The sequence below is a fragment of the Corythoichthys intestinalis genome, chromosome 9 (assembly GCF_030265065.1).
Source record: "Corythoichthys intestinalis isolate RoL2023-P3 chromosome 9, ASM3026506v1, whole genome shotgun sequence".
In the NCBI taxonomy this organism is placed as follows: domain Eukaryota; kingdom Metazoa; phylum Chordata; class Actinopteri; order Syngnathiformes; family Syngnathidae; genus Corythoichthys; species Corythoichthys intestinalis.
This window is the reverse complement of record NC_080403.1, coordinates 40,119,257-40,140,498: the sequence shown is the minus strand read 5'-3', so window position 1 is coordinate 40,140,498 and position 21,242 is coordinate 40,119,257. Positions and strand designations below refer to the sequence as shown.

The window sequence follows — 21,242 nt, the reverse complement described above, 5'->3', positions numbered from 1 at the left end:
TTACATATATCACAATTGAACTGATACAAAGTATACTTGAAAGGTAAACTAAATGTACAGCATTTTTTTTTTGTATGTCTGAAAACGTTTGTAACAAGTCATTTCTGGGTGTCTACTTTTTAAAGCGGATGCACATAGTCTTCGTCTGTCAGGCAGCCAGCTCACGTCCAACTAGATAATTCGTCTGTGAGTTGAATGAGTGGAGAATGGGTACGGACTGAAAATTTGGATTACAAAGCGAACAAACTGAGTGTAGGCGACCATTGGGCATCATTCAACGGGCATCGCCACAAAGATGCAAGAATGACTCAACCTCATCTGAATGAGTTCATTCCTCCCCCGGAGTGTCCTGTTTTTGAGCCCAGCTGGGAGGAATTTGCGGACCCTTTTGCGTACATCAACAAAATACGACCCATTGCGGAGAAAACTGGCATCTGTAAAGTCCGACCACCACCGGTAAGCCTCATTTAAGATTGGGCTAATTTTTCTTGACTTGTGTTGTGGAGCTTGGCTTGAGCGTTTGAACCAGGTAAGAGCGTCAAGTCGCAGTCAAACTTGTGTTTTTTTTAGTCAGCTTTTCAACATGGCGGAGTGGGGTCTTGAGAGTTGAATTGGCAGCTAGCTGTGTGTTTGCTAGCCGTCGCACATAATAGCAAACGAGCCTGTAATATTGAAACCATCAAGTGCACAATTATTTTTGACGCTTTAAACTGTCAAACATTTGGTCCCAATGTTATTCGAGTCGGGGAAATATAATTAAAATTGTCAGTTTTTTATATGAAAGTGTTAATTGATACTGTTTACATTAAAGAACAGTGAGTGAGGTCCTTCCTGGACTGACATTGACAATATATTTCTTGTTATTTTGGCTAATTGGTCATCTGCATTGTGTGAATTCCGCCTGTGTTTAGTTTGTAATAATCGGCTGTCCGATGTACGGCTGCAATCATGGTATCGCTACGTGCTCGGGGACCAACTGTTTATGGAGAGAAGGTCGCTTTATCACAATGGCCACATTGTTAAGTCTTGTTTGTTTGTTAATTATTACAGTCATTTACACATTCGTATTCAAATGTACAGTAACATGATTTTCTTGACGTTTACTCTTCGTGTATATCGCGTTTTAGGCTTACTTTGTTCCTACTGGATGATGATTGTGCCTTAAGTCGCTCGCACTTGCCAAATGTTGTCTTTGAAAGCAGCACGAGCTGGTCTTTCGTGTAATTTAGCAAAGCTTGTTCCTCATGCTTTGTGCTGATCATAATCCACAGCTTTGTCAAGGGTGTGTCTACGCCTCATTAGCCTACGAATGAAATAAACCTCCAAATTGGACTGATATGCATTGACAAATGTGCAGTTGGTGGTACATAAGAGTTCAGTGATGATCAAACGCCCCTTTATTAGCTAATTTATTGTGTTCTTGGACGTTCTCGGTTTATGCATGCATAATATAGTATGTAAAGGCCTCACTGCAAATATCTTGTATTATTAAGTCATTGACAACCATTGGCGATGATAGACGGTCGATCCATTTGATCTTTGAAGGGTGGCAGTGAATGATCATGTTTCAGTACCATTGACGGCGATAGATGTCCATTTGAACTGGGAGGGGCTGGCAGCGAAAGAGGTGGAATTTTGGAACAAACGATGTGTTTTGACCACCATAACAATGTGCTAAACCAGTACGGTTGTCCCTTTTTCTAAGCATTACCAACATTTGCAGGAGCTATTTCCCCCCTATTTGGCCATTTCAGTTTTTTTTATGCATCATTTGGGGCATATATTAAATTCATGAAGGAACGTAAGCTAGACATGTGCCGGTATGATAACCTTAAGCCAAAATATCACGGTATCACAGTTAGGGGTGTGACAAAATATGGAAATGGTGATATATCGTGATGCTTGTGTTGTGTATGCTCCCGTCAAGAATCGAGATATCGTTATAAAAAGGTGTCAATATTTTAAAAAATTAAAAAAGAAAACATCATGTTGCAACCCAAAATCTTCCACCATATTAGTATCTGAGTTAACTCTAAGGCTGCCATTGACGGTGGTCGACACCCAATCCATTTAGACTGGGAACGCTCGTTCATTCAAAACCAGAGCATTCACAGTCATTCAGTCTGATTTTCGGGGCATTTACAGGTCACTTGCTGTTCATTTTAGGGCATTTACAGGTCATGTTCTGTTGAGTTGGAGTCACTGCCTATTCATTTGGGTGATTTCCAGGTCACTTCCTGTTCTGCAACTAAAAGTAAACAGGAAGTGACCCGTAAAATACCCCCAAATCAACAGGAAGTAACTGAAAATCAACAGGTTACTTTAATTAATCATTGCCTAGCATCGCTGCCACCCTCCCAGTTCAAACGGATTGAACGTCTACTAGTGATAAACTCATTCCAATTCACATCCTGACCAATGTATCGGTAATCGTTGTATTGCCATATCGTCAGATCATCGTTATCGTGAGCTTTGTATCGCATATAGTATCATGAAGTACCAAGAGCCACTCCTAATCACAGTATTCCAATTTCAGCTTTAAAATGTTACGTTGACATATTTTGCTTAAAGTTGTTTTTTTAAACTTTTTTTCCATTGAAGAGGATTTTTATTTTTCAAACATATTAGCAAATTGCAACATAATTATAATGTTAAAATAAATAATATATTCTAAATAAAATAGATGCTGTCCTAAGGTGAGCCAAAACCCACAGCTCAAACATTATTACCATCAGAACCGAAATCAATAAATTATTTTCCATAAAGAGCACGTGTGTATGACTCGTATCATGTTTAGATTATAGACCCCACTCACCAACGTCACACAATGACGTGTCGCTGTATCTGGCCACCAAATTGTCCGTCAATGTTTATCCGTATTCTCAATGGTTTCAATTTGTCGTGCAATTTATAGTGCAATTCATGGAAGCCCCGGTGCTTTCAGACGCTGTAAACTCATTGGATGCGTTGCATAAAAGGCATTATGTGGAAAAGCTTCAGTCTATCCATTCGTCAAATCCATATTTGATGCCTAAATCGATATTTTTCGACCCGCTGTCTTCGCCCTCTCTGCCTGACATCTGCTACCCTGATATCTACAACTATCTTGTCCACACAAAATCAGCCTATTCTCACGAAAGTTTGAAAAACTTTAAGAGCAGCACTCTAAGCAACATTACCCCATGTGACCCTTTACTTCTAATTTTCTAAAATGGCGACAATCAATAAAAAAAAACTTGACTGCAATGGCCGACGCTTCAAGGATAGGTGGATATTGGACTATTTCTTCAATAAAACACTGAACAACTGTGTCTGCCTCATTTGCAAAGTGACAGTTGCTGTTTTGAAAGAGTTCGATGTGACGCGATCTTACCAAACAAGACACGCTGACATGTACGACAACATTACAGGGAAGATACGCAGCGATAAATTATAGCAACTTGAAGCTAGTTTAATTTCACAGCAGCAGTATTTCGCAAGAGCCCGAGTGTCGAAAGAGAACACCACAAAGACGAGATTGTTAAAATTATGAATTAAAAAAAATAATAAAGCGAATGTGACACACAGAAGGGCTTGCTAAAATTTGTTGAAATATATTGTTCTATGTAAATCAGCCAAGGTAGCCCCCCGCATTTTTAACACACCAAATCTGGTCCCCTTGGCAAAAGGTTTGGACACACCTGTTTAACTGATGATCCGTAGACGAGGCCAGCTTCTTTCACTTGGTACCAGCTAAATATTATTCAAAAAATAATGATGATGGAAGAAATAAGCATCTTGAATTTGAAACTGTATGTTGTCGGCGATTAGCCTCGCAATGATCTTAATTGTGGTTGTCAGCCCAAAACCCTCTAAATATATATTAAATGCATCTTACCAGATATAAAATGACTACTACATAATCTGTAGTGATCGTTTGGTGCCCAGTTTTCTCGTCGAATTGCAGCAGTCCATCTCGCTCTCCTCTCCGGGTCTCTCGGAATACGGTAGAACTTCAAGTCTCTCCGTCTATCTTCTCTGTCACTGCAACCAACCACCACACACGCCTTCACCATTTTGATTATTAATGTTAACGAGCAGAAAAACAGGCCAAAATAGGAGGAATTTACGTAGCGGTAATGCGTAAACACGACGAGCTGACGGACAATATGGCGCGGAGGCGTGGTTGTGACGTCATGTGAGTGGGGTCTATACACACACTCTCTTTCTCAGCACAGACGGTTGCCAGAGAGAAAAAAATCGCCACGTTTTACCACTGCTAGACACACTAAACACGCAGGAGTTAACTCTCGTTGCTGGTGGGAAACGTTCAAGACAGTGTTTACAAACCTTTAATTTTGTATAAATGCAAAGTCATATTAGAGGTAATGCCTCCTATGTAAACATGTTTTACATGTCGGTTGGCCTTCCTCCTCATAGCCACAGCCGTGTGAAACTTTTCTATAGCCGAAGTATTCCCTTAATACTTCGCCGGGAGTGGTGATGGGGCAGCGTAGGGTCGGTCACCAACGGGCTTACACTCACAAGGGATTCACGTGATTACTGGGTTCCAGATCAAAGAGCTGATTTGTGTACTCTACCCCTTTCAATCACTTAGCTTATAGACTCCCCCACCCCCGTCCCCCTCTTTCCCTGGTCAACAGGCCCCCCACACGGTGTCAACCAGAAATACATCTAGCTGACGATAGCACCAACATATTAGTAGTTAGTTTAGACGTTCAATGTATTTCTTGTTGTTGTTTGTTTGTGTTTCTTTTCTTCTGTTCCCCCATAACCCCTTCCTGTTCGCTGCTTTGTCATAATAAACGAACGAGGTAAGTTGAATGATCACAATGGGAGTATGTCATACTATCAATGTGAAACATTAAAACTGTTGAGACCAACCGGGCAATTAGACTTCCATTGTCCATGTCAAACAGCTGAACAGGACAGGTTTTATAAAAAAATAATTTAAAAAATAAAAATAAAAAAAGAAGTATTCCCATACCAACGATTTCGTTCAGGAGTTTTACCTCCTCGAGCCATCGTATAGCACTGTTGACTCACTGACACTGAGCAACAACCGGTGGGGGAGGGGTTGAGCCTTGCAGCTGCAAGCGAGGGATTTCTCCATGCATTTTTGGGACATAAAAAAATAGCTAACACCTTGGAGACGGTATGACGGAAATTTTTTGCGGTTTTGAAACCTGGACGTTTTCATCCCATCGTATTCCTTGAAACCAGCAATCGGCACATGTCTAAATGTAATGCAACAATAAAGCATCCCTCCATTCAATTTATTTAGCCTTGAACGAAAGAGCATCCAAACTGAATATTACTTTGTGTTGCCTTTGGAGTGTCTTGAATAGCTGTGACACACTACACACCCTTTCCAACTTCCAGTTTTGCCCATTGGTACCAAATATAGTATTATTTGCAAATTTAGGTTGGGAAGAAGTAACCCCACATGTGCTAATTTTTCTTGCCCCACGTTGGCTTTTTACCCATTTGGCTACATTTGAACCTCAAATTTATTTATTTGTATGTTGTTGGATTTGCACCAAATATTATCAACGTTTGTGCACATTTCTAGTTCCTCTTCACACATGTTACAAGTAAAAAGTTGTAATGATTGTGATTTGTAACCATTCACCTACTTAAAAAAATGCTTTGTAAAGCCACATTTTCGCACTAACCCTCTGCCTCTCATAAATGCCATCTCGGCTGGTCTGTGAGTTTTGTGGTTAAAGGCCCCTCTTAAAGTAGGTTAAAAAAAAAAAACAACAACAATGTGGTAAAAATTTTAAGAAGGCATGACTTTTTTCCTGGTGTCTATCATCCGACCAGTCACTAGAGTAACCAGAATTGTGGCAATGGCGGTACTACGACTAATAATACAAGAAATTCTTAGGTCAGCATTATAGGAGCATTTCTGCGACCCAGTTTAGAGTAGATATCTAAATTGTGTGATCAAGGCCCAGACGACATGGCATTGGTACTTTAAAAAAAAAAAAAAAAACTCATTTCATCTTATAAATTGTAGTAAATATGATTATAAATATTTATTTTAAAACATAAATCCAGATTCCAGATATGAGTTGAGTCTAATCTGTGCCTTATCTCTCCAGTCATAAATATTATCAATCGTGAGAATCTGTGGGTAAATATTTGGGCCTTTTAGCAAGCACATTGTGTTTTTGTTTTGATTTTTTGAAATTGATTTCAAAATGAGGCGGGAAATTAAGATATTAGGCATAAAATACACAAGTATGAAAGAATGATTTTGTCTTGGAGCTGTGTTGAGTAAATCACATGAATATGAAAAAAAGAATTAATGGAAATTTACGATGAATTCTCTGGCCAGCATGTGATATTTTGAGGTGATTTTGAGTAAAGAAATTTCCAACTGCATTTTTAAGCAAATCCACTACCATGAATTTTGCTGCTTTACAGGTGAGGCTTTTTTCTATGAACCTCAGTAGAGTTGACCCCTAACAGAAGTAATAACGATCCACTCCGTGCTGTCAAAGCCACCTGTATTTATTTTGGGCTCGTCGATGTCTGTGCAATGTGCAGTACGAAATTATGGGAGACCTCATAATCAGGAATCTACTTTTTATAATGAAGGAAGGAAAATGTCATGTGCAAAAAGCTTTGATTGAAGTGATTCTGTTGTACTCTTTCAAAGTGAAACAAATTTTTGCAATTGGATTACCCAAACTCAACATGTGATACGTGGCACTGATCAAACATCAATAAGATGGACCAGTTCGCAAAACTATTTTCTTACACGTTAAATATTTTTGCAAAAGAAGTGTAACGACATACAGAAAATCGCATTGTCATGTGAAACTGAGCTTTTCTTTCCGTGTCTTACTCTTAACCCGTTACCAGCAATAGATTTGTTCCATTTTACAGGAAGTCGTGTGGTCTGGTATTAGTTACAGCGTTTTGGTAAAGCAGATAGAATAAGCACAGTCCTGTCAGTAGTAAGCTATTTTTAGTTAACCTTATTAACCAATAGAAATTTGAGCTTTTTCGTTTTTTTTCTTACAGATGGAATCAACATTTTATCATGGTGAATTATTTGAACTGATAAATTTGCTATACTTAATTGCTCAAGCAAGAAAATAATAGATTGATTATTCACACCCCTGTGTTTGAATGTTTACCTTGACAAATACTGAAATGCCCCCAAAAAAGTTTAGTGTGTTTTTAGTTTGTGTTTTTCATTCTAGGAATGGCAGCCACCATTTGCCTGTGATGTTGAAAGATTGAAATTCACACCAAGAATTCAAAGGCTCAACGAGTTGGAGGTATGTTCTCCCAACTGCTGTGTTGAACAGTGAATGTACTCATTAAAGTTCTTTGATTCATTTTAGGCACAGACGAGAGTGAAGCTCAACTTTCTGGATCAAATAGCAAAATTTTGGGAGCTTCAAGGATGTACTCTAAAAATCCCTCATTTGGAAAGAAAGAGTTTGGATCTCTACCAACTCAACAAGGTGCCTTCACTTTCTCGATAGCCACGTCACACCTCCTGACTCCAAATGTGAAAATGTCCTTTAATGCCAATAAAACCTTGTAAAAGACTATTCGGTACTCTGTTCAGCTGGTTAATGAGGAGGGAGGCTTTGATGCCGTCTGCAGAGAGCGGCGCTGGACTAAAATCTCTGTCAAGATGGGCTTTGCTCCAGGCAAGGCAGTCGGCTCCCATCTGCGGGCGCACTATGAGCGGATCCTCTACCCATACAATCTATTCCAGACTGGAGACAATCAGCCTGTACGTAATGCCAAAGTTTAGTTTTTTGTTGTCTTATTTTGGATTTTGGAGAGGTGATATCATGTAAGTGTTTGGCTTTGTAAGCTTCTTTTTCAGTGCAGATGGAATATGCATGACACATTATTACTGTCAGTGGATGACTCCTTCACGATGCTTCTGTGTAGGGTTGTCCCAAACGATTATTTTTCTCCTGATTAGTCTTTTTTTAAATTAATCTTGCAATTAAATTTTTGTTGAGTTATTATTTCACAAAAAACATTTCGGAACACTTAAATTCTTTATTGAAGTACAAATAAACACATAAATATTGATAATAAATCACAAATAAACAATGAGGTCATGTTGATGGCATTAACTAGTGCAAATGAATGGAATGTAAACAGATGCTGAACACTGTGACTTCACTTTTCCAGCAGGATTCCAAACAATTCTTACTTTCTCTTTTTGTGGTATATTTATATTTTTCGCACCATTAGCGTGAGCACAATCAGAGTAGATAAATAGATGTCACATATCTCTGTATGTTTAAAAAAAAGCAAGAGCACAATCAGAGTAGATAAATAGATGTCACATATCTCTGTATGTTTAAAAAAAAGCAACTTAATGAGGCACATTGATTCGTCGCTACAAATTAGGGCAGAATAAAAAAATAGAATGAGATTTAAGTCATAGTATTGCTACGAGAAACAAAAGTCCTTATTACGTAGGGGTAATGTGGCTGTGAGCCGCTACGCACTTTCAATATTGTTGATTTTAACGGAGGCGGCAACGCGCTACATAAAGTAAGTAGCTACTTATTAAGCTACAATTGCCCCTAATACTCTGTCGTACGATCCACATAAAGGCAACTTTAATAAAAAAATAGCCTTATACGGACTTACGATCCACCAACTTGTTGTCTTCCAAAATCATACCTGGGTGATGGCGCTTCAGGTGGTCATTCACGGGTTGTAGCGTTACCTTCTTCAACAAACTTGCTGCTGTAGTATGCAAGTTTGGCACACGAAAGTGTACCCTTCTTGGTTTCGTTGGTGCGCTTTTTTGGCTTTGTGTCGCTTTCCCCGCTTGAATCCCGAGCGTCCACCATTCTCAACTTTCCACGCATATATTTTTTTTAACCCTTTATTAACCGTCGACAGGATGGTGTGCTCGTCGACGCATTTACGTCATTGATTACTTCGACTAGTCGGTACAGTTTCACTTTTGTGTAATTAAATGATAGACAAATAAAACTTGATTTTTCTCCGACAAGGTCCCATTGTATAATCATTGCCTTTTGCTATCTAACTTCTATCATTGCAGAGAGCCACCTTGACTAATGACACTAAGGATAAGGTGTACACCCCTCATGACCTGCCGCAGCGCCAGTCTGTACAGCCCCTTGAGAGCTGTAGCATAGCTCGACGTGCAAAACGGATGAGGGCTGAAGTGAGTGTGGCGTGACCAGCTCTGTCATTTAAACATTTCCTCTTCCTCTTTTTGGCACATTTCCCCTTACAAACCTGTGTATTACAACTTCTCTGCAGAGAAGCTGCGTTAAAAGCGAAGCTGGGCAAGTTCGCATGAATCGTCCCAATCTCAGGAGGAGAATGGGAACATATGCTGCCAAGCAAGAGCCTGGTAAAAATGACATTATAATGTTAATACAAGTAAAAAGAATTTAAAACGCCTTATTGCTTATTTGATTTTATGTTTCAGTGAGCATGTTGATGAAAGAAGAGCCTATTGAATATGAAGTTACTGAAGGTTGTGAAGAAATTATGTTAAATAACATTAAAAATGGTACTACGGCTAAAGTAAGTAGTCTGTTGTGTCGCTGCAATCCTACAACCCTTAGCAAAAAGTATGGAATCATCAGTCTCGGGCAAGCACTCACTCAGACATTTTATTATGTAGAACAAACTCGGATAAAAAGCTTGAAAAAAAAATAATGAATTAGTTCAAAAGTGCAACTCCTTGGCATTCAGAAACACTAAAAGAAAAGAATAACCATTGTGGTGGTCAGTAAATGTTACTTTTATAGAGCAAGTGCGGGGAAATAAATATAAAATCACTCCATTCTGGGGGAACATATATGGAATCATGAGAAACAAAGAAATAACAATCAAAACATCTCTAGTATTTAGTTGCACCACCTCTGGCTTTTACGACAGCTTGCAGTCTCTGAGGCATGGACTTGATGAGTGACAAACAGTATTCTTTATCAATTTGGTGCCAACTCTCTTTGATTGCAGTTGCAAGATCGTCCATGCTGGTCGGAGCCTTGCTGTGGACCTTTTTTTTTTTTTTTTCAATTTCCACCACAGGTTTTCCATAGGGTTGAGATCTGGGCTATTAGCAGGCCATGACATTGATTGGATGAGTCTTTCTCCAAAGAAAGCTTTAACAGTTTTAGGTCTGTGGCATGACGCATTGCCATCTTGGTAAATGATTTCATTATCTTCGAACATATTTTCAATTGGAAGGATAAGAAAGCTGTCCAACATTTCAATGTAAACTTGTGCATTTATTGAAGATTTAACCACAGCTGTCTCCTCAGTGCCTTTGCCTGACATGCAGCCCCATATTATCAAGGACTGAGGGAATTTTGATGTTTTCTTTAGGCAGTCATCTTTGTAAATCTCACTGGAACGGCACCAAGCACAAGTTCCAGCATCATCGCCTTGTCCAATTCAGATTCTTTACTCATCACTGAAAATAACCTTCATCCAGTCATTCACAGTCCACGATTGCCTCTCCTTAGCCCATTGCAGTCTTGTTCTTTTCTGTTTAAGTGTCAAGGATGGTTTCCTATTACCCACACTCCCCTCTACTCCAGATTTTTGATACAGTTGACTGTGAACAGCCCACATCTTTGGCAACCATACGTGTAGCGTTACCTTCTTCAACAAGTTTGATGATCCTCTCCTTGGTCTCAAGAGACAGCTCTTTTGTTGGAGCCATGATTCTTGTGAATCCTCTTGGTCCAGCAGCCCGCCAAGGTGTGATAACTGTACTGTTTTTAACTGCTGACCAACGAACAGATCTAATCTGAGGCAGGAGTGATTCCATTTTTTTTTTTCCAGAATAGAGTGATTCTATATTTATTTTCTTGCACTTGCCCTATAAAAGTAACATTTACTGACCACCACAATGTTTTTATTCATTTCTTTTAGTGTTTCTGAATGCCAAGGAGTTGCACTTTTGAACTAATTCATTATTTATTTCAAGCTTTTTATCTGAGTTTGTTCTATATAATAAAATGTCTGAGTGAGTGCTCGCCCGAGACTGGTGATTCTATACTTTTTGCTAGCGGGTTGTACATTGTTGTTTTTACTGGTCCCAATTTTTTTTTTCTCTCATTTCCAGGTGGAGCAATACATGTGCCTGGTGTGTCACACTGGAAATGACGAGGATCGTCTGTTGTTGTGTGATGGCTGTGATGACAGTTATCATATCTTCTGTCTCATCCCCCCGCTACACGAGGTTCCCAAAGGAGACTGGAGATGCCCCAAGTGCCTCGCGCAGGTGAGGGGCATGCTCTCTGCCTTTGGGCAGCCAAATCATGATGCAATGAACATCGTATTATTTGAAATAAGAATTTTAACACGATTCCAAACAGTTGGATTATTTAATCATTGCATTTGTCGTAATTCGCAGGAATGCGGCAAACCTCAGGTGGCTTTTGGCTTTGAGCAGGCTAGCAGGAGCTACACCCTGCAAACCTTTGGAGATATGGCCGATTCCTTTAAATCAGATTATTTTAACATGCCAGTTCATGTGAGTAGCACTGTCTACGAGTTTCATCTGCATTATTACTCAAATTTCACTATTAGAGAATCTGAATTTCTTGATTTGTAATCATGTTGCAGATGGTTCCAACTGAGCTGGTAGAGAAGGAGTTTTGGCGCCTAGTCAGCACCATCGAGGAGGATGTGACTGTAGAATATGGGGCAGACATTGCCTCCAAGGAGTTTGGGAGTGGTTTCCCTGTGAAGAACAGCCATTTTGAAGTGTCTCCTGAGAATGAGGTGCAAGCTGTTTAGTTGCTATGATGATGACCATGTATTTTACTTGTGCCATATTTGCATGTTTTTTTTAATCAGTTCACTATTAACACTGTTTTCTTAATCATATTTATTAATTGATTAGAATAAACGTTTTGAACAGCAGATGAAAAAAAAAATCACTAGCGTTGTCTTTGTTTTAACCAGCTGATGTGACTGGCACTAGTTTTTAAAAATTTTGTGTTCCACAGCATTACCTAACAAGTGGCTGGAATCTTAACAACATGCCTGTGCTGGATGCCTCGGTGCTGACTCACATTACAGCTGACATCTGTGGGATGAAGTTACCCTGGCTCTATGTGGGCATGTGTTTCTCCTCCTTCTGCTGGCATATTGAGGACCATTGGAGCTACTCTATCAACTACCTTCACTGGTACACTTAGACTTTCATGTGTCTTGTGGATGGAATTGAACAGATTAACTTTTTTTTTATTTTTTTTTTTTTTATTATTCTTCAATCGGTCTTTCTTTAAGGTAATGGGCTCTATGCAGATGAGAAGGTGAGACATAATACAAATTGTACATATCAGCCAACAATAAGCACTATTCTCTGGTCGTGTTGACAGGTGCAACTCAAGCCAATATAGCGATTTGGAAATAAAACGACCATCCTTAATATCGTCGCTGGAAATCCCCTCCTTCTCCCATGCATTGAGCCCATTCTGAAATTGCATACTTAATGTTTTTGTGGTGCAATGTTCTTAAAAGAATGCAGCAATTCTTTATCTGTATTGCTAACAATGGTGGTTGTTGGGTCCCCCCCCTTGTTTTTTGACTATACAGGGGTGAGCCAAAGACCTGGTATGGAGCGCCAGGTTACGCTGCAGAGCACTTAGAAGGGGTGATGAAGAAACTAGCTCCTGAACTCTTTGAGTCACAGCCAGATCTCCTTCATCAGCTCGTCACCATCATGAATCCTAACACGCTGATGAACAACGGCGTTCCGGTAGCTAGCTCAGTGTTGCTACTCAGTTCTTAACAATCACAACAAAGGAGGGAGTGTGACAAGTTTAAGAATAATCTCATCTGTCAGCGGTTAAGAATACATACCATAAATTTCGCACAAAAGAGCTCACCTAACTATGAGCCACCACCACCCAGATTTCTTAGAATACAAGAAAAAAAATGATATTGAACTTAGAGAAAGATTTGATTGGTCAAAAATCTCTCTTAATTAACAACTCACATAGTTGTGTCCTCCTCATTCATATGCAACCAGCTGTCTAGGCTGCCAAACAGTGTCACAGCTATTCTGAAACTACAACCCACTTCTTTTAAAAAAAAAAAAAAAAAACAGTTGACTAAACTTATGAACAGACAGAGACCACTTAAAATCCCCAGTGCTTGATTAACTAGAATACAACGGCTGTCAGCGCTAACCCTAGCATAGCAGCTTTATCGTGGCACCCCGTAGAGGCCCTTTCATTTTATGTCTCTCAAACTACCCATGGTTTGCCGTAACTCGTTTTGCTTTTGTACTATCAAGCATCAGACAGAGCCCTTTTCGTTGATAACATCCCCAATGTTTCAAGTTTAACAAAGCGGCTAGCTTATCGACGCTAACATTGAAGGCCTGTCATTGCAAAATGCATATGCTTTCTTTTTAAAATTTGTCTAACTACGGTTAGCCTTAAAGCATACTTCTGTCGTTACATCAAGGGTCTTCTCCTGACAACCAGTTGGCAAGTGCCTATAAATAACTCCCCTAGCCTTCTGAACAGGGTTCTCACCTTTTCTCTCGCATTTAAGGCTATTCTTACACCTTTCGCCACACCTCACATTTCTCTCGCCTAAAAAAATAGAACTCTAAAATTCTCATAATTAAAAAAAAAATTAAGTTGCTGGATTTTAAAACCAGCTGACTTTCGTTGCCAGTCAATCACAGGCCAACAAGAATTCACTAGCTATTTTGAGTCTTCGGTGAACTAAGAATCATGTTTGTGGGAGGAAGCCCACACAAGCAGTGAACTAATTGAACACTGGCACTAAGATGAGATTCAAACCCAGATCTTTTCAAGTATTAAGTGTTTCTTTGTTTATACGGCTTTATTTAACATCTAAATTTTAACAGAATGTTATTCCTATTTGCTGGCAGTGTTGTTAATCTTACTTTAAAAAAGTAATTAATTACAGTTACAAATTACATCTCCCAAAAAGTAATTGCGTTAGTAACTGAATGTAAGAGTAATTAGTCACTTGGCAAAGTAACTGGTTATAATTTTCATGTTTTTTTTTTTTAAATAGGTCACACAATGTGAAGTTTAAAGGGTTTTTGGGACAATTGGCCCTAGCCCAATTCTTTACCCTAAACTTAACTAGACACAGGGATATTGCGGATATTGCGATAACTAGATAGTAACCTTTGACATGTGTCGAAGTCATTTAATGTTGTGAATCAACTGTTAAAGTTGTTAAAATATCTCCCGTTATTGCATTAGTTCCCTTCTGTCTACTTTCGAAGTTTTAAAAGTGTTTTATCATTTAAAGATAGATTTGAGTCAGGATTTTGCCGATTTAGGAGGATTTTAGATAAAAACACTTGGGTTCGCTAGGAAGTTTCTCTACAACAGAGCCTTTCTGAGAGGTCTACTGCTTTAAGATGGCGGCTGTTTACTAACGTATCTAGTTCTTTATACATGTTGTTAATGCCACTATGTCAGTCATTTGCATCTAGTTCTATATTATGTGATATCTACCGTAGCATCATGTGGGCGTAGTTTGTAGGCTATCGGCTACAGTCAGGTATTATTGGAGCCACCAAGCATGGCGTTTGCAATGCTGTCACAACTCTCTTGCCTCCTCCTCACTCCTGCTCTGCTCTCTCGTCTCCGTGAGTCTCTCTCTCACAGACTTTTCTCGCGTCGTTCAACCAACATAGTAACGCATAGTCACGCACGCCTTTCCCGCATTAGTAACGCTAATGGCGTTGCCAAGATGAGAAAAGTAATTAATTAGATCACTCACTACTGAAAAAAATAACGCCGTTAGTAACAACACTGTGTGTTGGCATAATTTTTTACAGTGCTATATGACTACAATAGACTGCCTCTTGTGTAGTTGAATACTCAGTGCAATCCTACGTGCAGACACATCCAATGAGCAAATAAATTATGCAATTTTGAAAAGTGTTTTATTCATCTATATACCCCTACCTTTTCTGTCCTTATAACTGTAGATCTATCGCACAAACCAATGCGCAGGAGAATTTGTCATCACCTTTCCCAGAGCATACCACAGTGGATTCAACCAAGGTTTCAACTTTGCTGAAGCAGTCAACTTTTGCACCATGGACTGGGTAAGGAGGTCAAATATTTGTATTCATTAGTAGCTATGAGTATTTTACTTTAATGTCAATTTCCCTTTAGATGCCTGTCGGCAGAGGCTGTGTGACACACTATCGCCAATTGAATCGGTATTGCGTCTTCTCACACGACGAGATGGTCTGCAACATGGCCTTCAAAGCGAAAACGCTGGATGTGGAACTGGCCTCTGCTGTGCACAAAGAAATGGCTGCCATGGTCCAAGAAGAAGAGGAACTTCGAGAGAAGATCAACAAGATGGTGAGGTGTTTTTAATTGGGTGGTCAACTGTTTAAAAGCTGATTGAGCACAATTTAACCAGTTCTATCTAAGAACTGGGATAATTTTTAATAGAAATAACCCTATAACAGCCATCGCGTGCATGATACAGTTAACACATTGTCTTTAATGAAACACTTTTTGTTCTCCACTGCTGTATTTTTCCTGTTCCACTCTATTGACAGTGAATCTGTGTCCCCCAGGGTGTGGTGCGTACACGGCAAGTAGATTATGAGCTACTCCCCGATGAGGAGCGCCAGTGCTGCAAATGCTGGACCACCTGCTACCTCTCAGGCATCACTTGTGCCTGCAGTCCTGGCAAGGTGGTCTGCTTGTACCACGCCCAGAATCTGTGTTCCTGTCCACTTAGCAACCTAGTTGTCCAGTGAGTTAAGTCACCACAGCAACTGAATGTGGTTCTTTCATCTTTTGTACTCGTAGTCGGTGACTTGTTGCTCCTGTAAATGCAAAAATCAAACCGTCAAGGAATAAGAATTTTGTTTTACAGACATACTGTGTATTGTAATTTATAACTTAAATCCAGTGTTGTCACGGATTACTTAAAAAAGTAATTTAATTACTGATTACTGATTACACCTCAAAAAAGTAATCTAGTTACTTTACTGATTACTTTATTATCAAAGTAACTAAGTTACTTTAAAAGTAACTTATCAGTTACTTTTTACCAATTTTTCTCCTTTTGCTGCCTCAACATAAATATAACAGAAAAATTTCATCACGTGTAATTGAGTTTTTCACATAAGGCTTAATCTTTGAGTTAGCGGGGGTTTAATTAGTCAATGGAGTTGATTTCAAGCACCATTGACTCGCCCTAGCTTAGCCATCCCGGAGCCTTAAAACTAACAAATAACTGACAAACTGCACGAAATTTGTTTAAATAAAGTCCAACGACTAATTAAATCCCTGCTAACTCCAAGATGAAGCCCAATGTAAAAAATTCTGAACTTCCCCTTTGAAATAAAGACCTAGCCATTAAAATGTTGTCTATAAAAGTTGTAAAGCAATAAAACAACAAAAATTTATGAAATGAACAAAAATCCTACAACGTACAGTTTTCATAATGGGTCAAAATCATTTTTCGAACAGGTCATGTGACTAGCACCTTGAGACAATCCTTTGCTTTGCTTAGCCAAAACTACACCAGAGGAGGCAAGATGGATATTTAGAATGTCTTTAAACCTAAGCTTTCAAACGCTACCAACAACAACTTGAACAGCTGATTGAACTCAAACAGTATCAAGATGTGTGTATTTGATACACTGCCAATGGGTTTTCCCATTGTGAGTGTATCAAATACTTGTTCGCCCCACTGTACAGTATTGGCCAAAAGTTTGGAGACACCTCAAAGGTGGATACTTTGAAGAAACCTGTTTTCAGTTATTTCACTTTTTTTGCCATTCCACATGTTCGTTCATAGTTTTGATGTCTTCAGTGAGAATTTGCAATAGCAATGAAAATATATAAAACGCAAAAATTATGAAGTGTTTCCAAACTTTTGACTTTCGTTTCAGTCTTCAACATGCTACTCCCCCAAGTCCCACAAATGTAAAACTCCGCCTACGATTACAAACTCTAACTATAAAATGTACATAATTACACATATTATAAAGGCTAGTTGCTGGCTGTCTCGTTACCTGTCGTCTTGTTTTGAGTTTTTTTCGCGACGCGTTGTGCTGTAATTCCAAGTGCTTCCTTGTTGAATTGGATGTCGAGTATATGGCGGTCGACAGTCCATCTGAGCCAGCGCAGAGTTTGCAACGCACTGAGATATTTTTATCATCTTTACTGGACGGATATGTGAAGTAATGGCTCTATCTCCAGTGAGCAAATGCAGCCGTTTGTTGTATCTCTCCGGCTCCTTTACTGTTAGGCTAACAGTTAGCATCCTGATAGGTAGCCAGACTATGTGGCAGACGGCGCGCATACAGCACGTGACCCGCTTTTTTCCGATGAGAAAACGTGAGACGTGATGTCACTCCCGAACTCAAATGCGGTATTTTCTATTCAAATGCTCTTCGTACATGACTACAGTATTCTTCATTCTACATACAGTATGAGGCAAAAACAAAATAGTAACGCACAGTTACTGAGGAAACTAACTTTAATCAGATTACTGGCTTGGAAAAACTAACGCGTTAGATTGCTCGTTACTGAAAGAAAGTAATCAGATTACAGTAACGCGTTACTGACAACACTGCTTAAATCAAACTAGGGCTGCAGCTATCGATTATTTTAGTAGTCGATTAATCAATTAACTAGTTTGTTCGATTAATCGAGTAATCAGATAAGGAACATGAAAAATAAAAATACCTGAGCTGAGCCTCAAATGATACAAAAAAAAACTAAATAAGGATCTATGTACAACAAAAGAACAATTGGCTAATTTGCATTGCAAAAGGTCGCCAGCTTAAATGCTATAAAACGCAAATTTTTCTTTTTAACAATCCTCTTAATGGTTCACACATATTCCCACAAAAAACAGCTAAATATACCTATAAAACAAATTATGAATGCATTTAAAAAAAAAAAAAAAAAAATGCTCAAACAAAGAAAACAAAGAAAAAGTCCGCCAGCTTAAATGCTATAAAATGCTTAGTTTTTTTTTTTACAATGCTCTTAACAAATGGTCCAGACACATATTCCCACAAAAAATGGCTAAATATACCTATAAACTAAAATATGAATGCATTAAAAAACATTAGCTCAAATAGAAACTTAGCTTATGTTGGTCTTAACATGGAGCAGCTGGATTCAGCCATGTGAAATGAGGCAGACTAGAAGGCAGTGTGTCCACCCAAATCAATAAAACTAAATGCAAACACTTTCTAAATAAACCATTACAACGCCACTTTAATTAAACGAATACTCGAAGCAGCAAAATTTAAGTTGAATCTTTTTTTTTTTCCTAATCGAATACTCGTGTTAAGCGATTAATCGTTGCAGCACTAAATCAAGCTAATGTGTTTAATTGTCAAAGATAACAGTATGTTGTTCTACTTAATAAAATCTCCCCAAATTTATCGTATTTGTTTTTGCATTTAAAATTGCACTCTCTAGAATGGCAAAGATGTTAAGCTTGTGCCAAGGATGGTAGTTTAGAAGAGTGCCTTTTAATGTCCTGTCTTATTTTTTTACTAGTTACAAATTTACACTGGATGAGTTATACCCCATGATGGAAGCGGTGAAGCAGCGTGCAGAGTCCTATAAGGAGTGGCTTTGTGCTGTCCAGGGCATTCTTGAGAAGAAGGAAAACAAAAAAAGAGGTGAATTTAATTTAAATCATGGTCTGCTGATTATGGTCACACCTCATGGTTGTGCAGTTTTTGTTGAGCGTGTTAAAGAATGGCTATCTCTGGTTAGGTCTGGAAGAACTTCACAGTCTAGTGGAGCAGGCAGAGACAAAAGGATTCCCACAAACCACCCTCTTGGACCAACTGCGAGTTGTTGCTGCAGAAGCTGACAAAGTAGCTGTTGTGGCTCAACAACTTCTCAATGGGAAGAGGCAGACGAGGTACCCGTTTTGTTCCAATATGGTTGACGTATTAAACGGACAGAACAGTATAAATGAACTTCATGTCAAAGATTAGAGTATTTAGAGTTTTTAGTCCCAAAAAATACAGTACCAAAATAGTCACTTGCCCTAAAGCGTTAAACACACACAAAAAAATGTTACCGCTTACGAATGCAACATTTAATGACATCAGTCATTAGAGGCGTGCGAAATTTCTGATTCTGAGATTATTCGCGATTCCGCCGTGGAAGATTCGAGAACGATTCACAAAAATCCAAATTCCAATTATTAAATTACACCAGGTAAAGCAGACCTAAAACACAGTCAGCGCAGTCTTCGGAACGCAATGAGGAATGGCCCGAGAGTAAATATCATGTTCAACTCTCATACCTGACTGCGCCTGACAGCTGCTTCAAACAACACCCAGTTGCTAGTTGCTACAAACATACGACCACGTACGGCTATAGTAGATATCACATGTACTGTATGTAGAACTAGATGCAAAATGACAGACGACGGCGCCGGTAGAACATGTGAAAAGAACTAGATGCAAAATGACAGACTTGCCGTTTAGTAGTTGCCGCGTTGTTAACAGGCGCCATCTTAAAGCAGTAGACTTCTCTAGAAGGCTCTGTTGTAGCGAACCTAATTAACTTTTTATCTAAAATACTACTAAATCGGCAAAATCTTAACTTGAATCCATCTTTAAATAATGAAACAGTTTTAAAACTTTGGCATGTCGAAAGTAGACAGAAGGGAAACTATGGAATAACGGAAGAATTTTAACAACTTTAACGTTTGATTCCCATCATGAAATTAATTGAATGTAGTTTAAAGCTGCTGATAGAGAATGGGACTTGAGTATTTTATTTACTGTTTTAAACTGTTAACATGATACTGAAATATTAGTTTGGTTTAGCATGAGAGGATTTTTGAACAATTTTGAAACTCATGTACAAAATATTAAAAGCGCGATCGAAATATTAGTTTGGTTTAGCCTGAGAGGATTTTTGAACAATTTTGAAACTAATGTACAAAATATTAAAAGCGCGATCGATTTATAATCGAATCGGAGCCTCTGAATCGTAATTGACTCGTTAGGTGCCAAAAGATTCCCATCTCTATCAGTTATACCTACACAAGTATGCAGTACACAGACAGACTCAAGTTTAGCCGTATGTGATAATTGGTATTAATGACATCGCGTGGACAGCCAATCCGTGATACCCTCATATGATTGGTTAAAATGGTACCATTCATTGTTTAAATGTTTGCCTCCTTGTCAGTTGGTGACTTCTTGGAAATACTGACTTTTGTTTACATTTTTCTCCACTATTACTTATCGTAAATTCAGGGCTTTTTTTGTTTGGTTTTTTTTTACATCTATTAAACAAGATTCTCTCTGCTGAGATGTTTTCTGACCCTTTTATAGACCTTTCCATGAAATTTAGTCACATGAATGAGTGTACCAATCCATACTTCCTACATTATATGTATGCACACACCTAATTTCCCCGAAAGTCCTATCGTAGAGGAAAATTTCCTTGCCGTATACTGTTAACCTTCTTCTAGTGTAGGTCATTGTCAAGCATCTCACAGCTCATGTAATAATGATTTTCCAGAGAGGTTGCCTCAGGCTGCAGGCCTTGTCTCTTCACTGGAATTTGCCAATAATGTGATATATGATTTGCGAATCATGACATAGTAGTATTTAGAGGTGTGCAAAATTTCCGATTCTTAGATTATTCGCGATTCGGCCGTGGAAGATTCGAGAACGATTCACAAACATCCAAATTCCGATTATTGAAATATGCAAAGTAAAGCGGAAGTACAACACACTCAGCGCGCCGCGCGGTCTTTGGGACAATGAGGAAGGGAGCAAGAGTAGCTAAACATCATGCTTCTTATTACCCGGTCCCTCGGGTAATGCCAATGCTCAACTCACGGCTCTAGCTCAACTGATGCCACGAGATAAAAAAAACAAAACAACATACCTGACTGCTGCCGAAAAGCTGCTATAAAGTACATCGACATAATGTTACGGTAGATATCATTTATATAGGACTAGATGCATTATAGATACGGTAGCGTTAGCAGCACAGCTACAAAAAGCTAGATGCGGGCGTAGTAAACGGCCGCCATCTTAAAGCAGTACACTTCCCTGCAAGGCTGTTGCAGCGAACCTTCCAAGCAAACCTAATTAACTTTTTATCTAAAATACTCCTAAATCGGTAAAATATTGATTTGAATCTATCTTTAAAATAGTTTTAAGACTTTCACATGTCGAAAGTAGACAAAAGGGAAATTATGGAATGACGGGAGCA

General features: G+C 38.8%; 1 protein-coding gene across 2 annotated transcripts in view; it reads left to right on the top strand.

Annotated features, from left to right (window-relative positions):
- Nucleotides 1–66: 66 nt before the first annotated feature.
- kdm5ba (lysine demethylase 5Ba) overlaps nt 67–21,242 on the top strand; it is a 32,320-nt gene continuing 11,144 nt past the window's right edge. The window contains exons 1-17 of one of the 2 annotated variants that reach the window (XM_057845686.1): nt 67–456; nt 7,218–7,295; nt 7,362–7,484; nt 7,592–7,762; nt 9,065–9,190; nt 9,289–9,382; nt 9,461–9,558; nt 11,111–11,269; nt 11,402–11,521; nt 11,614–11,772; nt 12,000–12,181; nt 12,592–12,754; nt 14,984–15,103; nt 15,174–15,368; nt 15,590–15,771; nt 18,546–18,670; nt 18,768–18,918. In XM_057845686.1, the coding sequence (XP_057701669.1) occupies nt 196–456; nt 7,218–7,295; nt 7,362–7,484; nt 7,592–7,762; nt 9,065–9,190; nt 9,289–9,382; nt 9,461–9,558; nt 11,111–11,269; nt 11,402–11,521; nt 11,614–11,772; nt 12,000–12,181; nt 12,592–12,754; nt 14,984–15,103; nt 15,174–15,368; nt 15,590–15,771; nt 18,546–18,670; nt 18,768–18,918 (2,507 nt within the window). In that variant the 5' untranslated portion in view covers nt 67–195. The remainder of the gene's footprint in view (nt 457–7,217; nt 7,296–7,361; nt 7,485–7,591; nt 7,763–9,064; nt 9,191–9,288; nt 9,383–9,460; nt 9,559–11,110; nt 11,270–11,401; nt 11,522–11,613; nt 11,773–11,999; nt 12,182–12,591; nt 12,755–14,983; nt 15,104–15,173; nt 15,369–15,589; nt 15,772–18,545; nt 18,671–18,767; nt 18,919–21,242) is intronic. The other variant, XM_057845687.1, reaches the window with a different exon arrangement.